This window comes from Tachysurus vachellii, chromosome 13 (assembly GCF_030014155.1).
Source record: "Tachysurus vachellii isolate PV-2020 chromosome 13, HZAU_Pvac_v1, whole genome shotgun sequence".
Classification (NCBI taxonomy): Eukaryota; Metazoa; Chordata; class Actinopteri; order Siluriformes; family Bagridae; genus Tachysurus; species Tachysurus vachellii.
This window is the reverse complement of record NC_083472.1, coordinates 11,552,501-11,578,057: the sequence shown is the minus strand read 5'-3', so window position 1 is coordinate 11,578,057 and position 25,557 is coordinate 11,552,501. Positions and strand designations below refer to the sequence as shown.

At 39.0% G+C, this 25,557-nt stretch overlaps 1 protein-coding gene across 1 annotated transcript in view; it reads right to left on the bottom strand.

The window, feature by feature from the left end:
* The window catches only part of tenm2a (teneurin transmembrane protein 2a), a 206,682-nt gene that overhangs the window by 64,759 nt on the left and 116,366 nt on the right, over nucleotides 1–25,557 (bottom strand). The window contains exon 3 of the mRNA XM_060885595.1: nucleotides 14,400–14,609. Coding sequence (XP_060741578.1) covers nucleotides 14,400–14,609 — 210 coding nt within the window. The remainder of the gene's footprint in view (nucleotides 1–14,399; nucleotides 14,610–25,557) is intronic.

The window sequence follows — 25,557 nt, the reverse complement described above, 5'->3', positions numbered from 1 at the left end:
TGCGTAAGTGTGTGTGTGTGTGTGTGCACGTGTTTGTGTACAGGTATAATTTCCCCCTGAATGTGATATTACACTCTTCCATTCAATTGCACAATGTCCAAAAACAGCAGAGGGTTGCCTCCTTTCTTCCAGGTGTCCTGGGCTGGGGGTTTGATTCCCACCTCTGACCTCTGTGCATGGAGGTCAGATGTTCTCCCCACATTAGGGGGTTCATCCGGGTACTCTGGTTTTTTCCCCGAGTCCAAAGACATATACTGTAGACTGATTTTACTGTGGCATCTCTACATTGTCCGTGATGTGTCAGTGTATGAGTGTGTGTGATTGAGCCCTGTAATGGGTTTGCAACCCGTCCAGGGTGTCCGAAGCGGATGTTCAGAAAATAGATGTATGCACTGATACTGACATACTGTAAGCATCTTTGTATAAGATATAAGATGAGCATTCATCTGGTACCGTGCTCATTTACTTGTGAAAAATGCTCTTGTACAAACATCCAATACCAGCCACTATGTGACATAAACCTAGCTCACTGTGTCGTGCTAATAAACAGACTACACAAATTGACAGAGATCTGGAAGCATTTGACAATTAATGATGGCAATCAAAGCAAAGAGCTTGCAAACTGTGCTCTGTGAAAATATCAAGAGGAGGAGAACTACAGCACTTGATTAAACATCTTAAACATCAAGCTCAGCACGAGGAGTTCAATGTTAGCGGTTCACAGCAGGAACCAGCACCCCAAGCAAACGTGTGAAAATATGTCTACAGACAATGTAGGTGAGTGAAAAGAACACCTCCTATTCAGTATATTGTATCTGACACATCAGCCACTATCAGTCATGGACAAAGAGAGATTCTGTTACAATAAAAAATAATAAAACATGCTGTACTTTCAGCTGTACAGAAGCAGGTTTCCAAAGTGGAAATAGAAGTAAAGCTGCTAAGCTGGTTAAGCATTTTGATATTATCTCTAGCTTCATCATCTTTAATGATAAGAAATATTTTATGCTAAAAAAATGGATGCATTACTAATTTGAATGCGTATTAGACCTGAGAGAAAACAAGCAAACTTGTCCACATGTTACATTTGGTGCCTCTGACTGGGGACAGAAAAAAAAATAGGAGGCGAGAGAATAAATAGAGCAGATTTTCTGTGCAAAATCCTACAGTAATGATGGCCATCATGCCAAATCCCCCCATAAAAAAAAAAAAAACAACACAATGCACCAAAGACGAACCTCACAGTCCATATCTATCCTACGCACAAACATTAGCGGTATATCTCTATTTCTCTCTCTCTCTCTCTCCCTCGTTCAATTCCCTTTCCCTGCTTATCTCCTGCTAGTTGATCCATGACAGCAGACAGAGGATGATATCCACTGCTTGATCCTGTCTGTCACAAGCAGACATCAGATTCTTACCGGCATCTGCAGTCTGAACAGCGGAGGTGTGCGAAAAGATTTAAACCCTAACACAGCCGCACATCCCAAAGAAATTCAGCACATCACTGCATGCGATAAAAGACGACATAAAAACAGTAATGTTGCAGAGGAAGGGTATTGGAGTCGAACAAAACTAGACCGATGGACTGCGATACCTCTTTCATTACATCAAATAGGAAAAGAGGATTATAGGCTTAATATTTGAACAACATAATTAATACACATAATTGCAGTCTCCGGAAACCTACATAGACTGGCCTTTGGCGATGCAATGATATTCATTTCCTGTTTTGCTCTGGAAAATGATATCACACGTTTTTATTTATAGATAATTTCACAAGCGATGTTAAATCTTTCTGGCTTCAATTTGAAGTTTTTTTTTTTCTGTCTTCAATTTGAAGGTTTTTGCTGCAAGTGTAAATCCATAGCACTAAGTAGACACTAAAAAGAAGGCCTCTTCAATTATCCCGGCCTTAGAATATTAGGGAAAAAAAATCTGCAAATGTGAAAATGTGTGAGTGCGCCAGTGAACGAGAGAGAGAAAGAGAGAGAGGGAAAGAGAGAGAGAGAGACAGAGCAAAGAAATATGAGATTAAATTCATAAATTTAATTTTCAGACAAAATCAATAAAAACTCGTCAATAGAATAATAACTAACAAAACAAAACAAATATAAAGAGGTCTTAATCCTACCAAAGTGTGAGTGTGTGTGTGTGTGTGTGTGTGTGTGTGTGTGTGAGAGAGAGAGCAAAGCGGATCAGTGGTGAATTGTAATGGTCATTCCATGTAACAAGCTGAAAGCTACTTTAGAAAGCAAAGCCAGAGCTGGATCCGAGTGCGAATAAGCAGTAAGCTCATTGCACCTGTAATGCACTGGTGGCTTAGAATGATGAAAGTCCCTGAGGCTCAGTAGTCCTGGGCCATGACCTTATTACCTTGAAGAATAAAACACGACATACAACTGATCTGACTCGTTATCAGTACCTGGTGAGCAGACAGGAAATGGTTCTCTCTCCAGTGTCGCTCTGATACGTCCACACGCCGGCCCAGAGATTACGCACATTAAATCAAGGCCTTTAGGCAATAATGCACTATAAACAGCCAAATGCTTCCATACACACATACACATTTAGAACTGTTATTGCAAGTTCTTGTGAAGGCATTGAGACATTGAGCGTATTTCGTCAGCCACTTAGACCCGAAATAGGGCCAGACATCATTAACGCGTGTGCGAGTCTGTGTTTAAGTCTATGTGTGGCTCGTCTCCAGGTGGAAGATGAATGCATCCTGTCCTCTGAAGCCATGTTCCCAGTGGTAGGATTGTAGTGGAAGTGCATGTCAGCATGCTTCTATAATAGTAAAGCTGGTAGAAATGACCTGATTGTTGCGCCAGGTGCAAAGGGAAAAAAATAAGAGAGCAAGTTACAGATGATTCATTTAAAGGAGGAAAGTAAACAATAAGGAGGGAGATGGGTAAAGAGAGAAGAGGAAAATGAGCCTGAAGCCTTGTTTTTGCTTTGTTTGTCCACAAATGCTTTTGAAAATGAACAAACTTTTTGAAACCTAAGAAAGCTCATGGCATTTTGGAGTACTGAACTCTTATGACAACGACGGTAACTCACCAGCTCCTTTACTTGTCACTGGATCGCTAGCATCAAGAGTACAGCTTTTGTACATTGTCTATGCATTTTCCATGTGGAAATGTGGATATAGTTTAGCTTGAAAAATAATTGGATTTACATTATGTTTTACACACTAGTGTAAAGATACACACTACAAATGATGAACCATTGAGAGTACCGCGCCAGCGACAAGAAAAAGGTACATTTTGCAGACACTCTTATGCAGAGCGACTTATATTTATCTCATTTATACAGCCGAGCAGTTAAGTGACTTGCTGCTTAATTCACAACCTTCTAATCAGTAGCCCACTGTTTTACTCACTCATCTACCCCTTGACCTGCTGTGCACTTTAGTGCCCCTTTAGGGGTATAGGATAGGGTGGAGGATTGGTGCTATCAAAAAAGCTAAACACTGCCACAGAGAAACCTACTTTTAAAAAGTTAAAAAAAAGTGAAATTGAGAACAAAAAAAAAAGTGAAACTTAAAAAATTGCCTCAAATTGACAAGAACTATACAATTTGATTGAAATGTCCATCAACAGAGCCCTCCAGCCTCTCCAAGGTGCTTTTATAAGCTTTCAAAATCATCAGAAAGAACCATCTTTTACTACAGCTCTCCCAAAACAGAACCATCTTCCTCAGTACACCTTCAGGCTAGACATAACCACATTACCTCAGGTGACTTGCATCCCCTGACACTTCCCCCTCCCAGGCTTTCACAATTTCAAACGATACTGAAACTCACACAACACGCACCGTCAAGGAAAGAAGTCAGCCGGTTCTTCATTAACGGCGTAGATGTAGTAGCTGATGAGCACCGTGACTTTGTGACCTGCTACCCTTCCGTCTGGGGAAAAGTGCTGCTTCACTTTGACAGAAAAGACTATTTAGAGTTCTCACGGTTCTAAATTTCTCTGATATTTCTTTGTGAATATGCCCATTACGGTGTGCTTAATTTAAACGCACACAGTGGCTCATTCACATTACCAGCCTCAAGCAGCGAGTGTAATACGCATCGTTAAAATGATGAAGTACGTTTACTTTCCTGGTTCGGCAGAAACGTGCCAGCGTTCAGGCAGAGAACCTTAAGGTGATGCTTTCAGGATCGCAGCAAAGACAAATCTTCTGTTTTCTCTAAGCCGGGCAAAAAGCATGAGCAGGGCAGGCAAATAGAAAGAGGGGGAAACAGAGCAAAGAAAGGCTAGGAGGGAAATGCTTCACTGTATCCCATCAGCCCTTTCAAGACTGTTGAAAAAGTTGTTTTTATATTCATGAAGAAGCATTCTTCATATGCAATCTCTGCACGCATCATCAGCTTTCACCGCACAAGTGGCTGCATGTGAAATGGCTGTGTAGCCACTATTTGTGTGTTTGTGTGTGTGCGTAAAGTATGACACCAGCAGCATACAGATAGCTTTCCGTCCTTCTTCACCTCCCTGCCTCTCTTGCAGAAAGAACACCTTTACCCACGAATGAAAAGCTCTACACATTCACTGTGCATAACTATAAAAGACACTGACGCTCATTAAACCATTATGTACGAGGTAGATTTCAGTAAAAACAGGACAGATTTTATGTTAAAAGTAAATTCTATAATACGTATTTTAATGGATATTTTTCTTATACACATTTACCTTTATTCATCCACATTGTGATCAGACTGACAAGATGAATGATACACATAATGAATCTGTTCTTAATTTAACTGTATAATTGATGAATCCACTTCAGCTGCATGGACACAAGCTCCCACTCACTGGTCAATTCAAAAATGCTACATACAAGCGACGATTCTCATCCTTCCATCAAATCCATATCATTTACATGAAACACACAGGTTTTGCAGTAGTGAGCTAACAATAAAAAGGTTTTCAGTAAGCTACAGTTGTCCATGATGCAAACAAACAAGCAAACGGAGAAAGGAAAAGCAGAGTCCGGAAATTCACACTGAAGAATTCCTCCTGAACTGTAGCTGGATTGCTTAGTGGTTTGCCGAGCACCTTTGGGTGTGGAGTTTGCATGTTCTTCCTGTTTTGGGATTTCCTCCATGTCTTCTGGTTTCTTCCTCCAGTCTAAAAACATGCGTTGAATGCTGACTGGCATCTCTAAGTTGATTTGAGTATGTGAATGGAGGGGGGTCCTATCCAGGGTGCCCTGAGTCTTACAACCCTGTGTAGGACAAGCAGTAAGGAAAGTGGATGGATGTCTGAACATCCTGTGATCCTTACACACACTAAGCAAGAAGAAGACACAAGATGTGTGTATCTTGTGACGCTCTCAATGCAAGCACCGGCAGAATAAAGGTCAGTTAATTACAGTGCTTCATTACCACGCAAACCTGGCTTCATATCAATGCCTGTAACTACCCATTCCTCACCATCACTATACTTGAAACAGGAAGTAAAGTCACAAAATTACTTGGTATGTGAAACCCAGTGTAGATCACTTCTACTCCTGATGAGGAGCATGAAACCCCAGACCTCTAGGGCCAGAGATCAGTTGCGAAGCTTGAAAACAGCTTTCACGCTTCACTAATTGTTCTGAACTCCAGGCATTTTATAAAAATAAAAATAATACAAGTGTGAAAATGACCTACTGTAGCAGACAACAGCGTTTGTAAGCAAAAAAGAATATTAACATGAACTGTTAACAGATAATCGTTTTACAATCAGATTTGATCATTTGCACTTGATGAATATGTTTTATTGTGTCAAAATATGGATTTTCAGTTTGATTTTTTTCTCTTTATCATTCCACATGACAGAAGACGGAGGCCACGCACTCAGCAGCACAATGACAGCAGCACAATGGTCAGACAGGCAAACTCACAGCACTGCAGTAGAAGAGCTAAATGATGAGAATTAAACCGGAGTGTTTGCACTGCCCTTATCCACTAACCCACATCTGATCCCAAATACCACCTGTTTGAACACCTTTATTCCTCCAAGATATTTCAATACAACACAAATGGCTGTACTCTGAGGGCTGTCAGCCTCTGGGAATGAGCAATTTGGAATCAGAATACACAGCTGTTTATATCACGCGACTGTAATGTGAGAATACATTAGACTGGTGTTTTAAATGCACCGTAACTTCACAGGATTTTGCATCTTTTTAACACATCGAGGCTGTACTAACACGTTCCAGTCCTTCTATCATGACTACATAAACACTGAATATCTTCATATCAGGATAGAAATATACTTAGGGACTTTAGAAAACGGGGCAGAGACTGATGAGAAAAGCTAGAGCTAGAAGGCAAAGAGTCAGAAAAGGCACTGTATTTAGTGGAAAAGGTTATTGAGGAAAGATCATCTCTCCCTCTCTCTCTCTCTCTCTCTCTCTCTTTCCATTCTTCTGTGGCCGAACAGTGGTGACGGAATGAGTGAGAAGTAGGGCATCATGGGACACTCGGCCAAGTGACACAAATGAAAACAAATCGTCAGTCGTGAGCATCCCGAAACCGGAGAAACAATAGGAGTAAAAGCATAAATGTCAATTTGGGATGATGAAAGATCCAATCTAAAGGTAATGGGGAGAAGCCCCTCGACAGCGGGCGCTAATAGACACTACGATTTCAGCAGGCCTCCGTCTGCTCCACAATAAATGAAAGAGCGTAATTAGAAAACAGCCACTGAGACCGTCCTCCGCACCGACACTCTCTCCGTCTCTGATAACGAGGTGTTTTTCTCATGGCAGGAAGTGAATATGGAGCCTTGCTCAGTGCTAGATAGCCACCATCATGCCACTGCAACATACCCTGCAATGCTGGGACATTTACATTTTGACCAGTGGATGAATAGGAACCAATTTTACTCCTATGCTGCCTGGTGAACCAGCTGAAGGTGAGCTTTATGTTATTCCAGTTTGAATACAAATGGCCACAATTTCTAAAATAAATATCTGTTGTACACAGTTTCAGAGTAACCTTTCAATTCAAATTTACACCATGAATAAATCTACTCAATAAATCTGTTCAAAGTGAACAATCCTGAGTTTGTTCAACAAAACAACAACAACAACAAAAAAAAAGGCCAATCGATTTTTCTTTCTTTATGTTTCATTTGGAGAATTTCTTCATGTACAGAGTTCATGAAAATAAATTAGAATAAAATAGAATAAAATATATAGTTTTTTATAAACAGACGGGACTGTAAGACTATATAATAGGCTAATTTCATCTCTTTCCTTAGGTACCAAAACTTTAAATTGAGATATTGGCATGTAAAATGTTTAACAGAAATATTATTTCATTTTTATTTATTTTCATGCTGTAGATTGTGATGATCAAAAGACCAAGCATAAAATACATGCAATGAATAAACCGAGTCAGCATTTAATCTTTTATTCTTTTCTACAGTTTAAATATATCTAAATCTATTACACTATTAAAGGGGACGTTAACCGCTCCCCTGCATCGCAACATATTTTTATATTCCCTGTTTGGATTGTGATGGTGATGGTAAAATGATGTCACTATGTGTGACAAGGTTTTGATCTAAAAGCACAACATATTAGTTACTACAGATCTGTGGTGAAGGGAACTCATACTCTGTGATAGACAAAAACAAACAAACAAGCAAAAATACTCATTGGTTTAGGATCATCTTTATACCCGCGATGTTCAGCCGGTTCAACAAGCCCCTGCAGTCAAGAGTTATCTATGTTGTTTTGCTAAATTGTATTGTACATAGCAATAAAACAGACTGTGAAAAAGTGCAATCTGTCTCTGACTTCATTTCTGTGCTGGCGTCTAAGAGCTATAAAATTACCACACGCATATTGCCAGCATCTCCTGACATTTCCTGTTTCAAAGTTAAACGGACATGACTTTAGACTTTCTTTCATGTGTATCTTGTACCTGCATCTGAAAATGATGATGGAATTTGGAGGAGTGAAGAATTTTGCTGCAGTGTGGTATGAAGGTTGTATCAGTTCCATTAAAGAAAAAACCTTATGCATATATGCATGAGCATAGAGGTATTTATGGAAGAAGAGGATCACACACACACACACACACACACACACACACACACACACACACACACACACACACACACACACACACACACACTTGAAGCCAATGTATACTGACAGACATCATGTTGAGATGGAAAGTGTGCAAACATGGCCACATTGCTGAGTTCAGGCCTCAAGCAGAAAACCATGCACAAACAGACCACTAAAAGCCTGCTGGCTCAACATGCACATGTTTGTGTGTGTGGTGTGTGTGTGTGTGTTTGTTGAGTGAATGTTCCAATGTTGCAAGCTGCACAACACAAAGCACTAACCAATGTGGATGGATTTCCAGATACAGCACACACACAGTTCTAGACCTACATTTTCAATAACTGGACTTTCACACAGATCTGTAGTCTGCCTCAGGACAGCATTAAATAGCTCTCACTTTACTTCTCTCTCACTCTCTCTCTCTCTCTCTCTCTCCCCCTCTCTCTCCCTTTCTCTCTTTCTCTATCTTTCTGTAAGTCTGTGTTTTCATCGCCCTGCATTAATCTTGCTGTGATGCTTTCAGAGTCTCCTGCAACATGAACAAGGCTGAAGTTCTCGATCTTGGCTTGAGCTCAATAAACTGTTTATTGACATTTTCTGGAGTTCAACACGTGTAACGCGGACGCACGGCTAGAAATGATGCTCGCTCAGCAGGCAACAGACGGCCCCTCTCACTTTTTTACACTCTGTAATTTTGTTATCTTTAAATATATTTTCTCTCAGCAAAAGCTGTATAAGAATCTGCACGTGTTTTCAGTGTGTTTATACCTACAGTACATACAGTAACTAGCTGTATATAAGACTTTCTGAGGGACAAAAACTTGTTTGCAATGTGGCCTCCTTAACCCCATCTCCAGTTAAAACACTGGCTGCCATCGCAGTGATAGTGTGGAGGGATGGGATGGGACGGCCGGCCTGAATATTCCACCCACAGCCGGCATCTGCCTGGCCTGCTCATCTGCTCTAATGAGCAATAATAGCCTGTCTGAGAGTGTCCTCAAAATCAGCCTAAAAATAAACAGCCTTTTAAAGCACCACTCCACAACTGAGCCAGTCACACACATGCATAAACATACACACACACATACCAGCACACACTCACGCATGCATGGCAATATACAACATTTGTCATATTGAGGTGTGGCAGAACATCCGCACAAATAATAACACAGCACACATCTCAAAATTGATTAAATAGTGTAAACATTTGTAGCATGATTAACACAAGGTGATTTCCATGGCAGAGGTCTACTACTTCACAGTTTGCAAAACCAACCAACAAACAAACAAACAAACAACAATACAATCGTCATTTATAATGAATGACCAAAGACGGTGTATCATCCCAATGATACAACACCAGAGACCAGATTCTTTTAGGTCTTGAACAATTCGAACGCTTTCAAATTCTGTGATATTCAAATCTGCATTTATAACGTTATGATAAGCGTTATAAAATATTTATATATTTTTGTAAGCGTCACAAAAATAGACAACTTATAATAATAATCTACAAGTATTAGACAAAATCACATAAAACCTGTAATGTCATCTCACGAATTTTGGCAAAAACCTCTCATAAATTTTGCAACATAGCTTTATAAAAGATTAATGCACAGCTTATGAAAAGCTCTATGGAGATACGCTTCAACCAATGTACTATCACATTATATTTCATTCCATATAGCCTACAACTTGAAGATATAATCAGTGATTTTTTTTTTTTAGGTCAAAGTTTTCTAAAGGCATTTGGAAACATAAGATGGGCATCACATAATGAGAGGCAGATAGAATGCAAGTGCAGGTAGAATAATGGACATAAATGTCTAAGCAAACAACCCAAAAACAACCGACAAGGCACCACTTAAAATCAGTACACAGACACAGATCAGGTGATCTACAGACAGGATATCAGACAGCAGACCAAAGGCTCAGTAATGGCAGAAAGCAACGGAACCATGACCTATACATCACGATGCACAGAAGACACACAGGGGTTTAAATGAACAAACTAATTAAAGTTCAAAACTGAAAACAGGTGCAGGCAATAAGGACATATAAGGGAAACAACTAATAACAGGACACGCAAGGAGACAAGACCAAGACTCAAAACAAAGACTCATGGAGATATATACACAAAACACAAAACAATGAGGAAGTGACACATGACTCAATATACTGTCAAGTGCAATGTTTTTCATATACACGCCTGTGTACATATTGCACATATGTAGCCTTAAAAACAAAACCCACTAGAGGGCATGCCATGAGCTAAAACCTCATACAACCATACACCATTTGGAGTGTGAACGTGAAAGCGCCTTGATGTGTCACAGCAACGGAGAGCTGCCGACTCAATTGTATCATTACCGTAGTCTTAATCATTGCAACAGTAGATTAAACAACTGTGCTGAACAGTAGATTTCTCCACTGCTAGGCTAATAGGCTTCATAGTTTCTTTTGTCTTTATGTTTTATTCATTTAAAGGTTTTGTGAAAAGACTATGCAGTTGTCATACAGGTACAAGAGATTCACGGCCTGTAAATAAATGCACGTGATACCTGCAACCTGTGTAATCTAATTACAAGTGGTCACTTGAGACGCGTTCATAATGCCAGGTGAAAATGTGCTTTGCTGTCCACTTATGATTGGATGCCTGGTGTAAACTGGTAGCTTCATGGAGTTGGAATTTAATCATGCAGATGAGGAGTGCTCATTTATCTGCCTTTAAATCTGTCTTCTATTGTTGAACTTTTTATTAGCTTAGACTTAAAAATAAATGCTAATCTTACAGATTCAGTGCAGAATAAAATAGGATTGTTAGGGTTACAGGAGCTCTTTGAGGCATTAGGCGACATTAGTCACAAACAAGATTTAAATGTTGTTTTTACTCCTTAAGCTCACTCGCTATTTCCACACTTGAACACAAAGCAAGGGGAATTAGCATTAGCAAAGACTGTCAAGACATCACTTTCAACTGCACTCACTTTTACAAAATCATTCACTTAATAATAATAATAATAATAATAATAATAATAATAATAATAATAATTTATACTGTTTACAAACAGAGGTTCAATCCTTTGTTTCTATATAATAACCTCTTATGAACTATAAGCTTTGGTAGTAGCATGTTAGCATTGTTAGCTCAAGCTAAACACAATGCAGAAAACACTATGCAGAAAACATGTAAAAAATGACTCTTAATGTTTTATGATGATGGTCTCTAGCCTTTTTTCTGTATAATGGAAAACAAACTACTTAATATATTATGTAGATCTGATCATTCCAACAACAGTGATATAGCCGCCCAGGATCAGCATCACTAATTCGGTGTCAAGCTTTATCTCCTTCATCAGTAATAAACTGCTCTGTCATGGAAAAAAATGCTGCCAATGTTTCATCTGGTTTTACTGAATTTATTTTTATTGAGTTTTTTTTTTTTTTGCAGCATGGAGTGATTTTTTTGCTTACAGGAGAATGATCTGACTGTGCTGTGTGTTTGCAGATTTCATACTGAAGAGTGACAGGAGTAAAGGTGTAAGGAAGTGTCTTATCTAGAGTGACATTTAAACAAATGAGCAATTGAAGGTTAAGAGTCTTGCTCAGGGGCCAACGGGCCCAGCAGTGGTGGCTTGGTGGACTTGGGATTTGAACTTACAACCTTCCACTTGGTAGTCTGACACCTTAACCGCTAGGCTACCAAATCCCCACAGCTTACTAGTAGAGGTATTAGAGGCACATCCATACACATATAAATTAGGTTTTCAGCTAGGTGATAGACTTTTGCTCGTACCAGGTCTTATGACATTAATTTTTATTAAGTTCTGCATATTTTTGCAGGTAATATGTAATAGTAAGAAATAAAACAAATGGCTTTTGGAAAATTAAATCAAACGCTGCCCATAATAGGGAATTAATTTAGTGTTAATCTTGTTAGATATTTAGGAATACCATACAGTCGGGATGTAATAAGTGTGTAAGACAAACAGAGATACCTCAATGATTTGTGTGATCCTTTACACCAGAACAAACAGGACAATATATTACATATAGAATAGCCTTAAAGCTCTATGCTTGATGAAATGTCTGATGCACAATGCATGTGGCTCCAACCAATTAGGCCACTTTGCTGAAATGATGATGTAACCCTCAAACTGGAGGATTCTGATTATCTTATCATTCCCTGTGGTCAACTCATCCAGGGACAATTTGTCAACAGGTTTGCCTTAATGTGCAGCATCTACTGTACATGCTGAGATTTCATTCACATGAAATATATCATAACTGTTGAGTGAACATGGCCTGGTCAACTCTCTCTGCTGTCCAAACCCGAGGAGAAAATCTAATCTGAGGCTGCAAAATGGGGAAAGTGATCTTTAATAAAAAGAAATACAACTAAAACTACCAAAAAAAAAAAAAAGATCTACCATAAACATTCATTTATGTTACTTAAAATAAAACAGAAAAGAAAAAGTAGTGGAAATCTGCTTAATGAACAGCAAATGCCATTAGTATCGATTTAGGATAACAGACAAGGACAGACAGACAGACAGACACACACACACACACACACACACATATATATATATATATATATATATATATATATATATATATATATATATATATATATATATATATATACACTTTGTAACACACTTTCTTTTTATAATCGTGTCTATCTTTCTGCCTCAGCGGGCTGGGTTATTGGGCAGAAACCTCATTTCCTGCACAGCGATCTCCCTCAACAAGATCACAGGACATTTAATTGAACTTGGAAACACACACACGCTCAACTACATACGTCACAACTCACACAGAAGTCACTCTTGCTCAGGCTACTTAACAATTATCCAGTTATTTACTGTGCTGTTTTTAGACCACATGTAAGTGTTTAAAATGCTTTAAAGTGAATGCTTATTTCGAGAAAATCTGAATCAAATCTATAAATAATTCACACTGTTTTATCTTCAAAAGAATGATTTTCATAAGCCAGCGTTATAAAGTAAGAAAGATAAATTGCACAGCTGAAGAAAAAAGGAAAGAGAAATAAAAAAGCAAGTCTAAGATACTCTTATTATTACAGCCTGTATGAGAAAACACACAAATGCAATATAACATTATATGTCTTACTATAAAATGTGCAAGTAAGACACATTTACACTCCAAAACTTTAGCGCACTAAAGTGACACAGGTTATAATGCAGATGGTAGAGTTATTCCATATAGAAATGAAGCTAAATATAAACGCAATATTATATGCAATTTCTTGTCTCACATCTGTCAAGGCTCTGATTCATTTTCCAGTCATTTTTTCCCCCAGAACTGTTACGCTGCTGATCCTGAAGTGAATTTATTTACAGCACGGATTAGCCTGCCAGTGATTGATGTTACTCCACCAAACAGTAAACCAATTAGAGGCATGATGTAATGTCATTTTAAAAGGGTTATAATCGTGTTGCTCTTGAACTTGGGGCCCTGATCAGGCGTAATAAAGATTTATAGCAGATCAAAGGAGAGGCTAATACCATTAACAATAGATTATATTCCAACAGAAATTACATTAACAGCTTTTTCTCCCTCCCCTTTGCTAAATATACTGCTGGAATTGGAGATTTTGATGCAGGAGGAGAGTTTAGAGGACTGTGCAGCACAGAGAGGGCATTAATAACTCAAAATGAGTGCAGCTGTGCTCCGGCAACTCGTCGGCTTGTTCCATTTGGAGGAAATAAACCAAAACTTGTGCCAGAATTCCAGGCAGATTTTACACCAAGTTTTCTTTAACCTGCTTGTAATATTTCATTCATTGAATCACAGCATAATTTAATTAGCTCCTCTCTTATTCTAGTTATAAGTTACATGAGTCATGTAGGTTCATTAGACCTATGAACTAACTTTCCACAAATTACTACGTATCGACGATGTGGAAAAACCAGAAGTCCAGGATTAGTGACTGAACTCAGAGCAGCTGAGTGCTTTGTGCATTATTTACAAAATTCTATGCATATCCAGACTTTCATTTCTTATTGAGACTTAAATTCTTAACTCTTCTGTAAATCTTAACCGTGTTCCTGTTTGGGGGAAAAAAGAAGCTGTTAAGAGATCCAAGTGTACCTGTGATCCAAACTGCACTGCACTCATCTGTCAGTTACTTAAATTGCCTGTCATTTTTGTGCCAGTTTTTTTTTTCCTGCATGGGAGAATCATCAGATAACAGTGTGTGCGGTTTAAAAGGGGGAATAACAGCTACCACCGTAAAATTTGCAAATGATGGAACAAGTGTGGTATGGAGATGGGAAGCAACCCAAGAAGGTGGAGCTTACCTGTGGTTGTCTGGGCTCTTAGAAGGTATGAGTTGGGGGAGATTTGGTCCTCTGGGTGGGGCTCCAGCATGGTGTGGGCAGAGCTGCTGTCCAGCAGTGGCACCTGACACTCTCTGATGGAGGGTGGAGCTTGGTGGAGTGGAGCAGTGGGAGGAGAGGGTGCCGGTGGTAGAAGGCTGGAGGAAGCGGTTGAAGGAGGGAGAGGACGACCTGAAGAACAGAGAGATAGAAAGCTTTACATTTTGTATGATACAGCTTATCATAAAAAAAAAAAATAAATAATAATAATAATAATAAATCACAGGAGTTAAACATGCTTCCATGGACACTTCAACACACATGCAAACCGGGGAAATTAAAATGTCACAACACTGAAAATGTACTTTATTTAGATCCTCTCGAGACTTAAGCTGTACATAGGATCCCCTCGAGCAGCTGCATAAATCGACAGGGGAGACAGAAGAGTGCACAACAGTGCAGAATAAAAAAAATGCTGCTTCCAGTATTTTTGTCCTGCACAACTCACAACTCTTCATACACACATACACTCACACACACCCATACACATACACTCAGTGTCCCTTGACATTACTCTAATATAGATGTCCTGCATGTGATTTCCCTAAGGATCCCACACCAGACCTACATAATACACGACTGCAAGAACAGGCCGTCTCTCACAAACTCCACCATGCTTTTAAAGGTAGGAAACCACAAAAGGGACAAGTCATCATTTCTATTACAAGCATCTTTAGATTTTGCTATAATTGCACTGATGTTAGAAGTAAAACTGCAACCATATTCTCTCTTTCTATCTTTTGAAATAAATACATTAAGTCACTTCTCATAAAAGCTGCTGAATTATGTGGCAATTACCTTTCTTAATTACTCAGAGAAAACAATTACGGCTCAAGACAAAGTAAAAAGTCTGCTATATTTTCTGTGCACCTCATGTTGCACGAGGTTTTTGCGATGATTGATGTGTTTCTTTGAGATTTGTGTCAGTATAGCTAAGGACCACAGAGTCCAGATGATACCATATTGTCCTTCATCTCCTTAATTAAAATTAAGAAGCGGAGAAGAATTATAACGCTTCTACAGTCCCTATGGTATCTGTAAGTATCACGCTCACAAGAGGATTGATGAGTCACACACACAGAGGTCTGCATTACGCTTTCATGCATCTTTAAGCCTTTAAGTGTGTCAATGCTTTTATGTACATCAGGATTGAAAAACAGACAGCTCAGTGGTTTGAAAAGCGTAAAAACCTTCAATATTGAACTACACCGAGACTAGTTCATACTTGCATCCTTGCCTCCCTGTCACCCCCTCCCCACTCCTCCTCCTCTCTCTCTCTTCCCCTCTCTCAGAATCATTGACAATGTGACCAGCCTGTACACATGTGACTGTCAGCTGCTGTTATTGATTTAAGACTCCACTGCTCTATAGCTCAGACCCACATACCCCGAGTCAGAGCAAGCCTTGTGACAGAAACCAAAAAGACACACACACCCAAACCACACACACCCTCCCTTCAACCCACATTTAGCCACCCACCCATCTATCAACTCGCACACACACATACACACACAGACACACACACAAACACTGGACACCATACTTTTCTACTTCTTTCTAGAGTCTACTTCTTTCTTTACAGCACCCCCACCCCCACCTAAGATGTACTTTGACCTCAGATCTCTCCAGAAAAAGCACTGTTAATGCATAGACTGGGTTCCTGCTGCGTAAGGAAGTATATGCGGTGCTAAGCAGACCCAAGGGATGTGTCTCTGCGCCCTGTTAGATAACGAAAGATGAGAAAAGGAGGAGAGCACTCTATGTTTACAGCCAGCGTACGATTACTGAGATCTAAGTAACTCAATCCTGAAACATATGGGAATTCAGAGAGTCAATTCAGTGTGTGTGTGTGTGTGTGTGTGTGTGTGTGTGTGTGTGAGAGAGAGAGAGAGAGAGAGAGAGAGAGAGAGAGAGAGAGAGAGGGAGAGAGAGAGAGAGAGAGCTGAATATTTTAGAATAATTCTTTTTAAAATAGGTTAAATAGCTGAATAAAAATTAACAAAAAATACAGTAGCTGACATCAAAGAGACAGAGGTTCAGAGAGGGTAGACACCTTGGAACAGTCATTAAAATAATTGAACACATTATTAAAATAGAAAAAAAAAAATCTTATTAAAGTGGGAAAAAATACTTGAGATAAAGTCTAACATAAGTGCCAGTAGCAATCACAAAATATATCCCTACAGTGAATCCATTATATAACAGATTTCCTGATGCAACGCATCAGTCAAGTGGCAGGAGAAAAGCCCAACATCATGTTTTTAGATTCCCAGAATGCACAGATTTTACAACCAGATACAAAGGTCTGCTGTGTGATCCTTCTAAAGGTGATATACTGTAGCTGACAATTGGGCTTAGTCATCTTTTATTACACTGTCAAGGTGTAATTCTTAATCTCCCACTGCCGTCTTTATATATATAAATATATATATATATATATATATATATATATATATATAAATATATATATATATATATATATATATATATATATATATATAAATATATATATATATAGAGTTAGTAAGTAGCATTAACTCAACAAGTTTGTACAAAACCTTATGATATATTCTAGATCATATTCAGCAGATTATTATTTAAATGCATGATTCAAAATGTATTTTGTACAAAGAGGTTAACATAATCAATATCACTAATTTGTTTATATTTAAATAGGGACTTGGAATTGTGGAATGTTCCAACATATGGAAAAAATATTAATAATTCTATAATTTAAAGAAAATATCTCTCTCTATATATAATATAATATAATATAATATAATGTATGTTATTACTACTGATTTTATTAACATATAATTTATATATATTATATTAGATATAGGGGGGCACGGTGGCTTAGTGGTTAGCACGTTCGCCTCACACCTCCAGGGTTGGGGGTTCGATTCCCGCCTCCGCCTTGTGTGTTCGATTCCCGCCTCCGCCATGCAAACTCCGTCTGCGCCTTGTGGAGTTTACATGTTCTCCCCGTGCCTCAGGGGTTTCCTCCGGGTACTCCGGTTTCCTCCCCTGGTCCAAAGACATTCATGGTAGGTTGATTGGCATCTCTGGAAAATTGTCCGTAGTGTGTGAATGAGAGTGTGTGTGTGTGTGTGTGTGTGTGTGTGTGTGCCCTGCGATGGGTTGGCACTCCGTCCAGGGTGTATCCTGCCTTGATGCCCAATGACGCCTGAGATAGGCACAGGCTCCCCGTGACCCGAGGTAGTTTGGATAAGCGGTAGAAGATGAATGAATGAATGAATATATATATATATATTTAATATATACAGTATATACAGTATATATATATATATATATATATATATATATATATATATATATATATATATATATATATATATATATATATTATATTTCAATAATAATATCAATCAGTAGCAAAAACATTACTACTCTGATTTGAATTTTGCAGACTTTTTAGTTGTGATCTCTCCAGTTAGCATTAAGTCTAATTGAATGTGTCTCTATAATTTTCTTTACAGATAACAGTATGCAAAACAGAGGTGCTCTTTTACCAGGCAGACACCTTCTGGCATGGCAGCATTCACTGCAGGTCTTAAAGCGCTGGGGTGAAAAGTGTGATTTTTTTTTCACTCCCAGTGATTTAGATTCAGAAAGCAACAGACTTTCAGCCAGTAGGATTCCTTGCTCTTTTGGAAACATGTAAATTCAGGAAGCCACACTCATTTAACATGTACCACAGGTCTAACTTGCTTCTGTTTTATTATGACTTGTTGTTAGTTACTACTCAAAACTTGATAACTACTCAAAATTGTTTTGTAATTAAATCAGTAAAGACAATCCCGCCCAAAACTACGACATTCTGCAGAGAGAAGGAGTAGAGCAATCCTGAGTAGTGCGCTCTATTCTGGCTCTACAGTATCTCATACAGTATCTCATACACTTGTCTCCCTGACTTACTGTATATGGCCAAATATCTCCAATAGACACTGATTCCAGATTATATTTTATCACAGAATCGTGTTGGATCTAAACGGGAAACTGAGTGCATAATAAGATTAGAGATACAGTAAGAGCAAAAAACTAGAGCTGTATCAGTATAAATACTTGTATGGGTATTGCCATGATACTGTGCTTATTGCAATAACAAAAAGAAAAGTGATAACATATCCAATACTGTATGTGTGATACAGTATTTGTTGCAGTTTTAATGAAAAGACAACATAAAAATAGCACAGATCTTAATGACGGCAATCATAAAATAACATCTTCCTACAAGAAACCTGAAAATGTATAACATTTAAAATTTTTCTGCGTGCACAGAAAGGTGTTCGCAAGCACAGGCAATTTAATTGAGCACACAGAGAAACCTTCATGTGTGAGTATACTTCAGTTCTGCAAGCTAAAAGTACTGAGAACTGAGACACGTGTCCTTCCAGGGTCTTCACTCTGCTCCTGAGTTAAGGTAGAATTAATTATCGATGGCCATTCTTGCTAAAACTCCTCTGTGCACTCAAGTTGGCCGCTAACTAGCTTTCTATCAATGATACTGTTTAAATGCCATAATGTCTTAACATAACATTCATTGCTAACAGTGCATGCCAGTCACAAATATAGCTAAATAAAAAGTTATGTGTTGCCTTCAATGATTAATAGCAAGTAGGATTCTCATTTCTGTATTTATATCAGTGCCCAAAAATATATATCCCAACAAGAAACTCGGATTAACTAATGCAAGTCGATGTGTATGTACGGTATATGCACTGTGTGTGTATTTGTGTGTACTGATTGAGGGTTATTAATTTTTTTAAATCACCTTAGCCACAAAACCCCCCGAAATATTGCATTAGATGGCCAAAAGCAATTATGGGAAACTTAATCTCCTTTGCAATTAGGCTCAGGGGCATTTCTTAACTATTGTAATTTACTTTTGGTACATTTCTATAAAGGTCAGTGTAAATTGCTTTGTGTTATTAGAGCAAAAGGTTGGGAGGGGGACACATGATACTCTAGATGATTCTTTTTTTTCTGTCCTTTGCTACTTCCAATCTCTTCATCAAGAGAAGGTTGTTCCGGTTATTGAGAGCTCTGATGTGGATATGACCTTGGATGTCTCTTCAGATAGATGTGCTGTGGTGGAATCTCTGCCATGATGCTGTGACAAACGCAATCGAGCTCTAAAAAATTTCATGCTTCTGATTGGAAAATCGTAGCTAAATAGAGCTGCCAGCCACACACTGACCTCTATCGCTCTTCAGCCATGAGACCTCAACTATCCATTACTTTGGATGAGCACTATTTTAGCCCAAGTTGATTTCACAGCCTTTTGCCAACGGTGTTCAACTACAGGTTCAACGATTAATTTCACTCATGAACTAAGACTCTGAAGTATTATTATTATAGCAACAGCTGTAAGTGGTTCAAAAAATTCTGAATGCAAGGCTGGAATTTCTATTATGTGGTGTTTAATTCCTATTTCACACATAAACATCTCACACATCCTGGTCTGGTGCAAGGCCACAACGCTCCCTCTCTCTGCCCATCTGTCCAGTGTGGAGATGGAGAGCCAAAGAGGCCGAAAAGCACAAGGAGTGACAGCTGGAGCCCAGTCACATGGAAAGTGACAAATTACTACCTTAATGAGAGCAATTTATCATCTCTTCCCCATATTCTCTCTCCCTTTCTCTCATTTTTTCTTTCCTCTTTCATCTACTTTCTCCAGTAAATGACATGACTACCTTGTGTTCTACTATAACAAACCAGCAGTGGACCAGAATGATTAAAGCAACGAAACAAGTCACCTGAGACAACTGAAAAAAGTGCGCGTCCAATGGCTAAACAATTGCCAGGGAAAATGCGAAAAACAGAGGGAGATGAGAAAGAGAGAAAGGAAAGAGAGGATTGCAAATGTCTCACTGCATTCCTATTAGATCTAAAACTGCCTTTCTGTATCACTGATCAGACCTACACTTGTCTCACTGTATACCTGCATCAGTTCGACCCGGAAAGGTCTCAGTTTATCATTTCCAGTCCTGGTTAAGGCTCAATGCAGTGTATCCCTACATGGGTGTATCACTGCACCTTTGACAGATGTGACAGTATCTCTTTGTGCCACTGACTGCATCACTGTGTCCATACATCACTGTGCCACTGCATCAATATCATACTTGCAAACATCTCACTAGGTCACTGTACAGTTATCAGCACTGCAAAAATCTCACTGTAACCTTGCATTACAGTATTGATGCATTACTGTCAGAGCTGTAAATATCTCCCTGTATTAATGTAGTCCCATAAAACTGTACAACTGCATATCTCACTGCATAACTGTCAGAACTACAGCTATCTCACTGCATCACTGTCAGAACTACAGCTATCTCAGTGTATCACTGTCAGAACTGCAGCTATCTCACTGCATCACTGTCAGAACTGCAGCTATCTCACTGCATCACTGTCAGAACTACAGCTATCTCAGTGTATCACTATCAGAACTGCAGCTATCTCAGGGTATCACTGTCAGAACTGCAGCTATCTCAGTGTATCACTGTCAGAACTGCAGCTATCTGAGTGTATCACTGTCAGAACTGCAGCTATCTCACTGCATCACTGTCAGAACTGCAGCTATCTCAGTGTATCACTGTCAGAACTGCAGCTATCTCAGTGTATCACTGTCAGAACTGCAGCTATCTCAGTGTATCACTGTCAGAACTGCAGCTATCTCACTGCATCACTGTCAGAACTGCAGCTATCTCAGTGTATCACTGTCAGAACTGCAGCTATCTCAGTGTATCACTGTCAGAACTGCAGCTATCTCACTGCATCACTGTCAGAACTGCAGCTATCTCAGTGTATCACTGTCAGAACTGCAGCTATCTCACTGCATCACTGTCAGAACTGCAGCTATCTCACTGCATCACTGTCAGAACTACAGCTATCTCACTGCATCACTGTCAGAACTACAGCTATCTCAGTGTATCACTGTCAGAACTGCAGCTATCTCAGTGTATCACTGTCAGAACTGCAGCTATCTCAGTGTATCACTGTCAGAACTGCAGCTATCTCAGTGTATCACTGTCAGAACTGCAGCTATCTCACTGCATCACTGTCAGAACTGCAGCTATCTCAGTGTATCACTGTCAGAACTGCAGCTATCTCAGTGTATCACTGTCAGAACTGCAGCTATCTCAGTGTATCACTGTCAGAACTGCAGCTATCTCAGTGTATCACTGTCAGAACTGCAGCTATCTCACTGCATCACTGTCAGAACTGCAGCTATCTCAGTGTATCACTGTCAGAACTGCAGCTATCTCAGTGTATCACTGTCAGAACTGCAGCTATCTCACTGCATCACTGTCAGAACTGCAGCTATCTCACTGCATCACTGTCAGAACTGCAGCTATCTCACTGCATCACTGTCAGAACTGCAGCTATCTCACTGCATCACTGTCAGAACTGCAGCTATCTCACTGCATCACTGTCAAAACTACATCAATTTCAGTATTCTGCATATTTTTACTGCATACCTACATCACTGTATAACTGCACACTTGTCACACTGGCAAGAGCCTCACATTGCATCACAAACACTGTATCACTACAAAACTCAGACTTACAACCTCATGTACACTTGAAAGCAACCTTGCTGCTCCAATTGACTGCAAGAGCAGCCTAATTTTTTGCTTTGAGTCCAAATGGGTTAGTGTGATTACCACAGTGCAGCAAAACTCTACATCCTTTTTGGGGAGGCATAGCAATCAGGCCTATTAACACACACACACACACACACACACACACACACACACACACACACACACACACACACACACACACACACACACACACACACACACACACACACACTTACTTCACATGCTAACACAAACCCTGGAACACAATACTGCTCACTCAGAAATGCACGCACATATATTTCAGTGTGTGTGTGTGTGTGTGTGTAAAAGAAAGAGAGTAAACAGTACTCTGACACTAGCAAAGCTTGTGCATAAATTAACTGGCTGCTTTAATTAAAAAATTGCCATTTATTTGCTTAAAAAAAGACTTTGTTTTTTCCAGATAATTTAAATATGATTCCCTAAACAATATCTTTGTTATTTAACTTCCCTCACAAAAATCAGCCCCTCAAGCTAACAACTCCACCATAATCCTCCCAAAACAACTCTAAGATCAACTTCAGGAAATACAAATCAAATCCACTTATCTGAAGCTGGTTCTGAGCACAGAGGCACTACTGTCGCTCTTCAGATGGTTTATAGGATGAAACAAAGGAAATGTAAACATATGCAAATGTAATGGGAAAACCTGCGCACTGTGCATGCTCAACGGAATTATTTTCAGTAATTTAACAGAACAACACGTCTGAGGCAGCAAAGAATGCCTATGAAGGAATCTTGCAAACAAAGTTCGTCTTTTAGAGAAAAAAATAAAAAATAAAAAACTGCCTTTATAACAGTGAAGAGGCTTTTTTCTTATTTTTGTAAAAGAAAGAAAGTAAAAATGAATAAATTGCAAATATCATAATCTACTGTTCTGGTAGTGCTGAATGTGCTTAAAAAACGAATACTAAATGAATTCCGATAAGGACAATGCATAACAAATAGAGACATGTCTAAATTTCAGATTTATCCATTAGGACATAAAGAATTCTTTTTATTGCTTTATAAGACACCTTGTGTAGGTAAAGCCTTGAACAACAGGAAGGCTTGTGGTCAAGGAGACAGAGTCCTTGTAAGAGAATGGCCACAGCTTCAGAGATCTAGAGATAAACGGATAAGCAGGCTTACCAAGCAAGAATATAAACATACTTTTTTTGACCAGGTTGAAACTGTGGAACTGCTAATTGTTTTCTTTTCTTTCTAGATCCTTTTTTGAGCATTTCAGTTCTCTCGACTGAATTAAAAGTTTCTCCTTCAAAGCCTGTGAGATCTTACAGAGCTGGTTACTGAAACCATAGCCTGTGAGGACAGAGGAGCGTGTATCAGGAGAAGACACTGCATGGCTCACATTGCAGGCACATATACTGTATTCACCATCACATATATTTACACTGCTGCATATTAATTATACTCAGGCTTCTTCTCTCACTGTATTACCATAAAAATTACATCCAAGTTGTTGATAAAGACTGTTGATAGGACTATGGATTCTACACCTGTCATGATTTTCCCAACTTCTGTTTCAGTTGTTTTTGTTCAGGGTTCCCATGCTTTGCTCTCTCTCTCCCTTGCCTACTTGGGATAATTTTCTCCTCATCGAAGTCACCTGTATGTGATTTATCTCTCTTCCACCTGTATTTATACCAGACGTTTCTCTCCTTCTTTGTGAGATAGTTAGCTGCTGTTAGTGCTGCATTGTTTTGGTGTCCCGTGTTTGGCCCGCTTTTCTCTGCCTTTGCTTTCAATCCAGACCTTGATTTCTTTGTTGCCTGTTTCTTTCTGGCCCCGTGAATCAATCGTGCCTTTCCTGCTGTATTTGTCTGTATTTGGATTTAATTTCTGTTTTGAAATTCTGGAGGATGTCCTATTGGATGCTTTATAAAGGCAGGATTTGGTGCTTGGGACTCTGGATAAGATATTATTGGATATTGGACGTGACTATGGACAAAGTTTTGGATCTGCTTATTGGATGGGATTGTTACATTTGACTCTTCTCTCTCTACATCGATATTTCCTCCATAAGTCTTCTGTTTCAGTCCTGACCTCCCTGTCTGAGTATTGTCTTCTGCCCAGGTTCACTAATCTGTTTCAGCCCATCCAGCTCCTGTCTCCCCATTCCTACAAGCCTCGCCACGGCTTCTGTACCTCTGCTTGCTGTAAGCACTGCCCCGTATCCTTACAGTATGCGTACCTGCCTTCACATATTTACCTTTGTTTCTTTCTCTCCCCAGAAAAGACAGGTCCTCACACCGGTCTGTGCCTGCCTAACTCCATTCCCACCTGTCCACTCCACTGCCGGTCTGCTCCATCTCCTTCCCTTCTAAACGACTCTATTAAATATACTAAACTGTACCCTTGTCTCCACCCTCTTACTGGGTCCCCCAAACTAGCCTAACACTGTAATAACACCATCCGTTTATTGAAAAGAATGAAAACCATCAAGCCTTAACTTAGACACATCCATTTACTTATGAACTAAATGTTCGCTACAGTTTAAAATTGAGCTGTCTTAAAGCCTCACTAATATTCTCTCTCTCTCTCTCTCCCTCAATCACAATCACAATCACAATCACACACTCACACACACACACACACACACACACTCAATTGCTTGGCAACGGTTTATAGTTTCCTCTCAAGGCTGGGTATGTTGCATCATATATGAGCAACAAAATGTTTACTTTTTAAACACTGTTGTGAAAGAGTTTTTAATAAAGCATTTTAATGGGCCATCCAGCTGTGCCCTCAAACTGTAAAATTTCTCATTTTTCTTTGTGTTACAAAGCTAAACATGTCTGTCAGCTGCACTGTCTTCTCTGCTTCTCTGCAACTTTACAGTTAAAAAAAAAGGTGACCAAAATGTGAAGAAAAAAGGATGTGAGAACAGGGCGCTATTTTAATCATGAGCTATCATGCCTTTAATTATCAGTTTGAATTAAACCCAATCCACTGATATTACTGAGCTCAGTTGAGTTTAGTAAAGTAAGTTAACTGATCAGTTTCTGTTTTTTTTTTTGTAGTACAAAATGTGTTGATGTTGAATGATGAATTTGCTGAATTTGATGAAGTGCTAGTCACCTTACATGCTTAGTAACTGCATATAATAACTGAAATAATTAGTTTTAGAGAAATATAGGCTTTATAATATACTAGGTAATATAAAAGGATGTTTCTGTGAAAGATCAAAGTGCACGAATACCATCACAACAGCGAAGCATGGTGGTGGTAGCGGCCATGTTAAAACCTGTCTACTTTGTTGCTTCTCTGACTAATCCATAACATAAAAAAATAAATTAAATAACTCCATTGAATCATGTAATTTTGGTTGACTTTCTGACTTGTGGATGTGCTATATTCCATTTTAATACCAGATTAAGAGCTCGGTGGGATGTTCAAAGTTTCAAAAATATTCTCATAACCAAATAAGAACC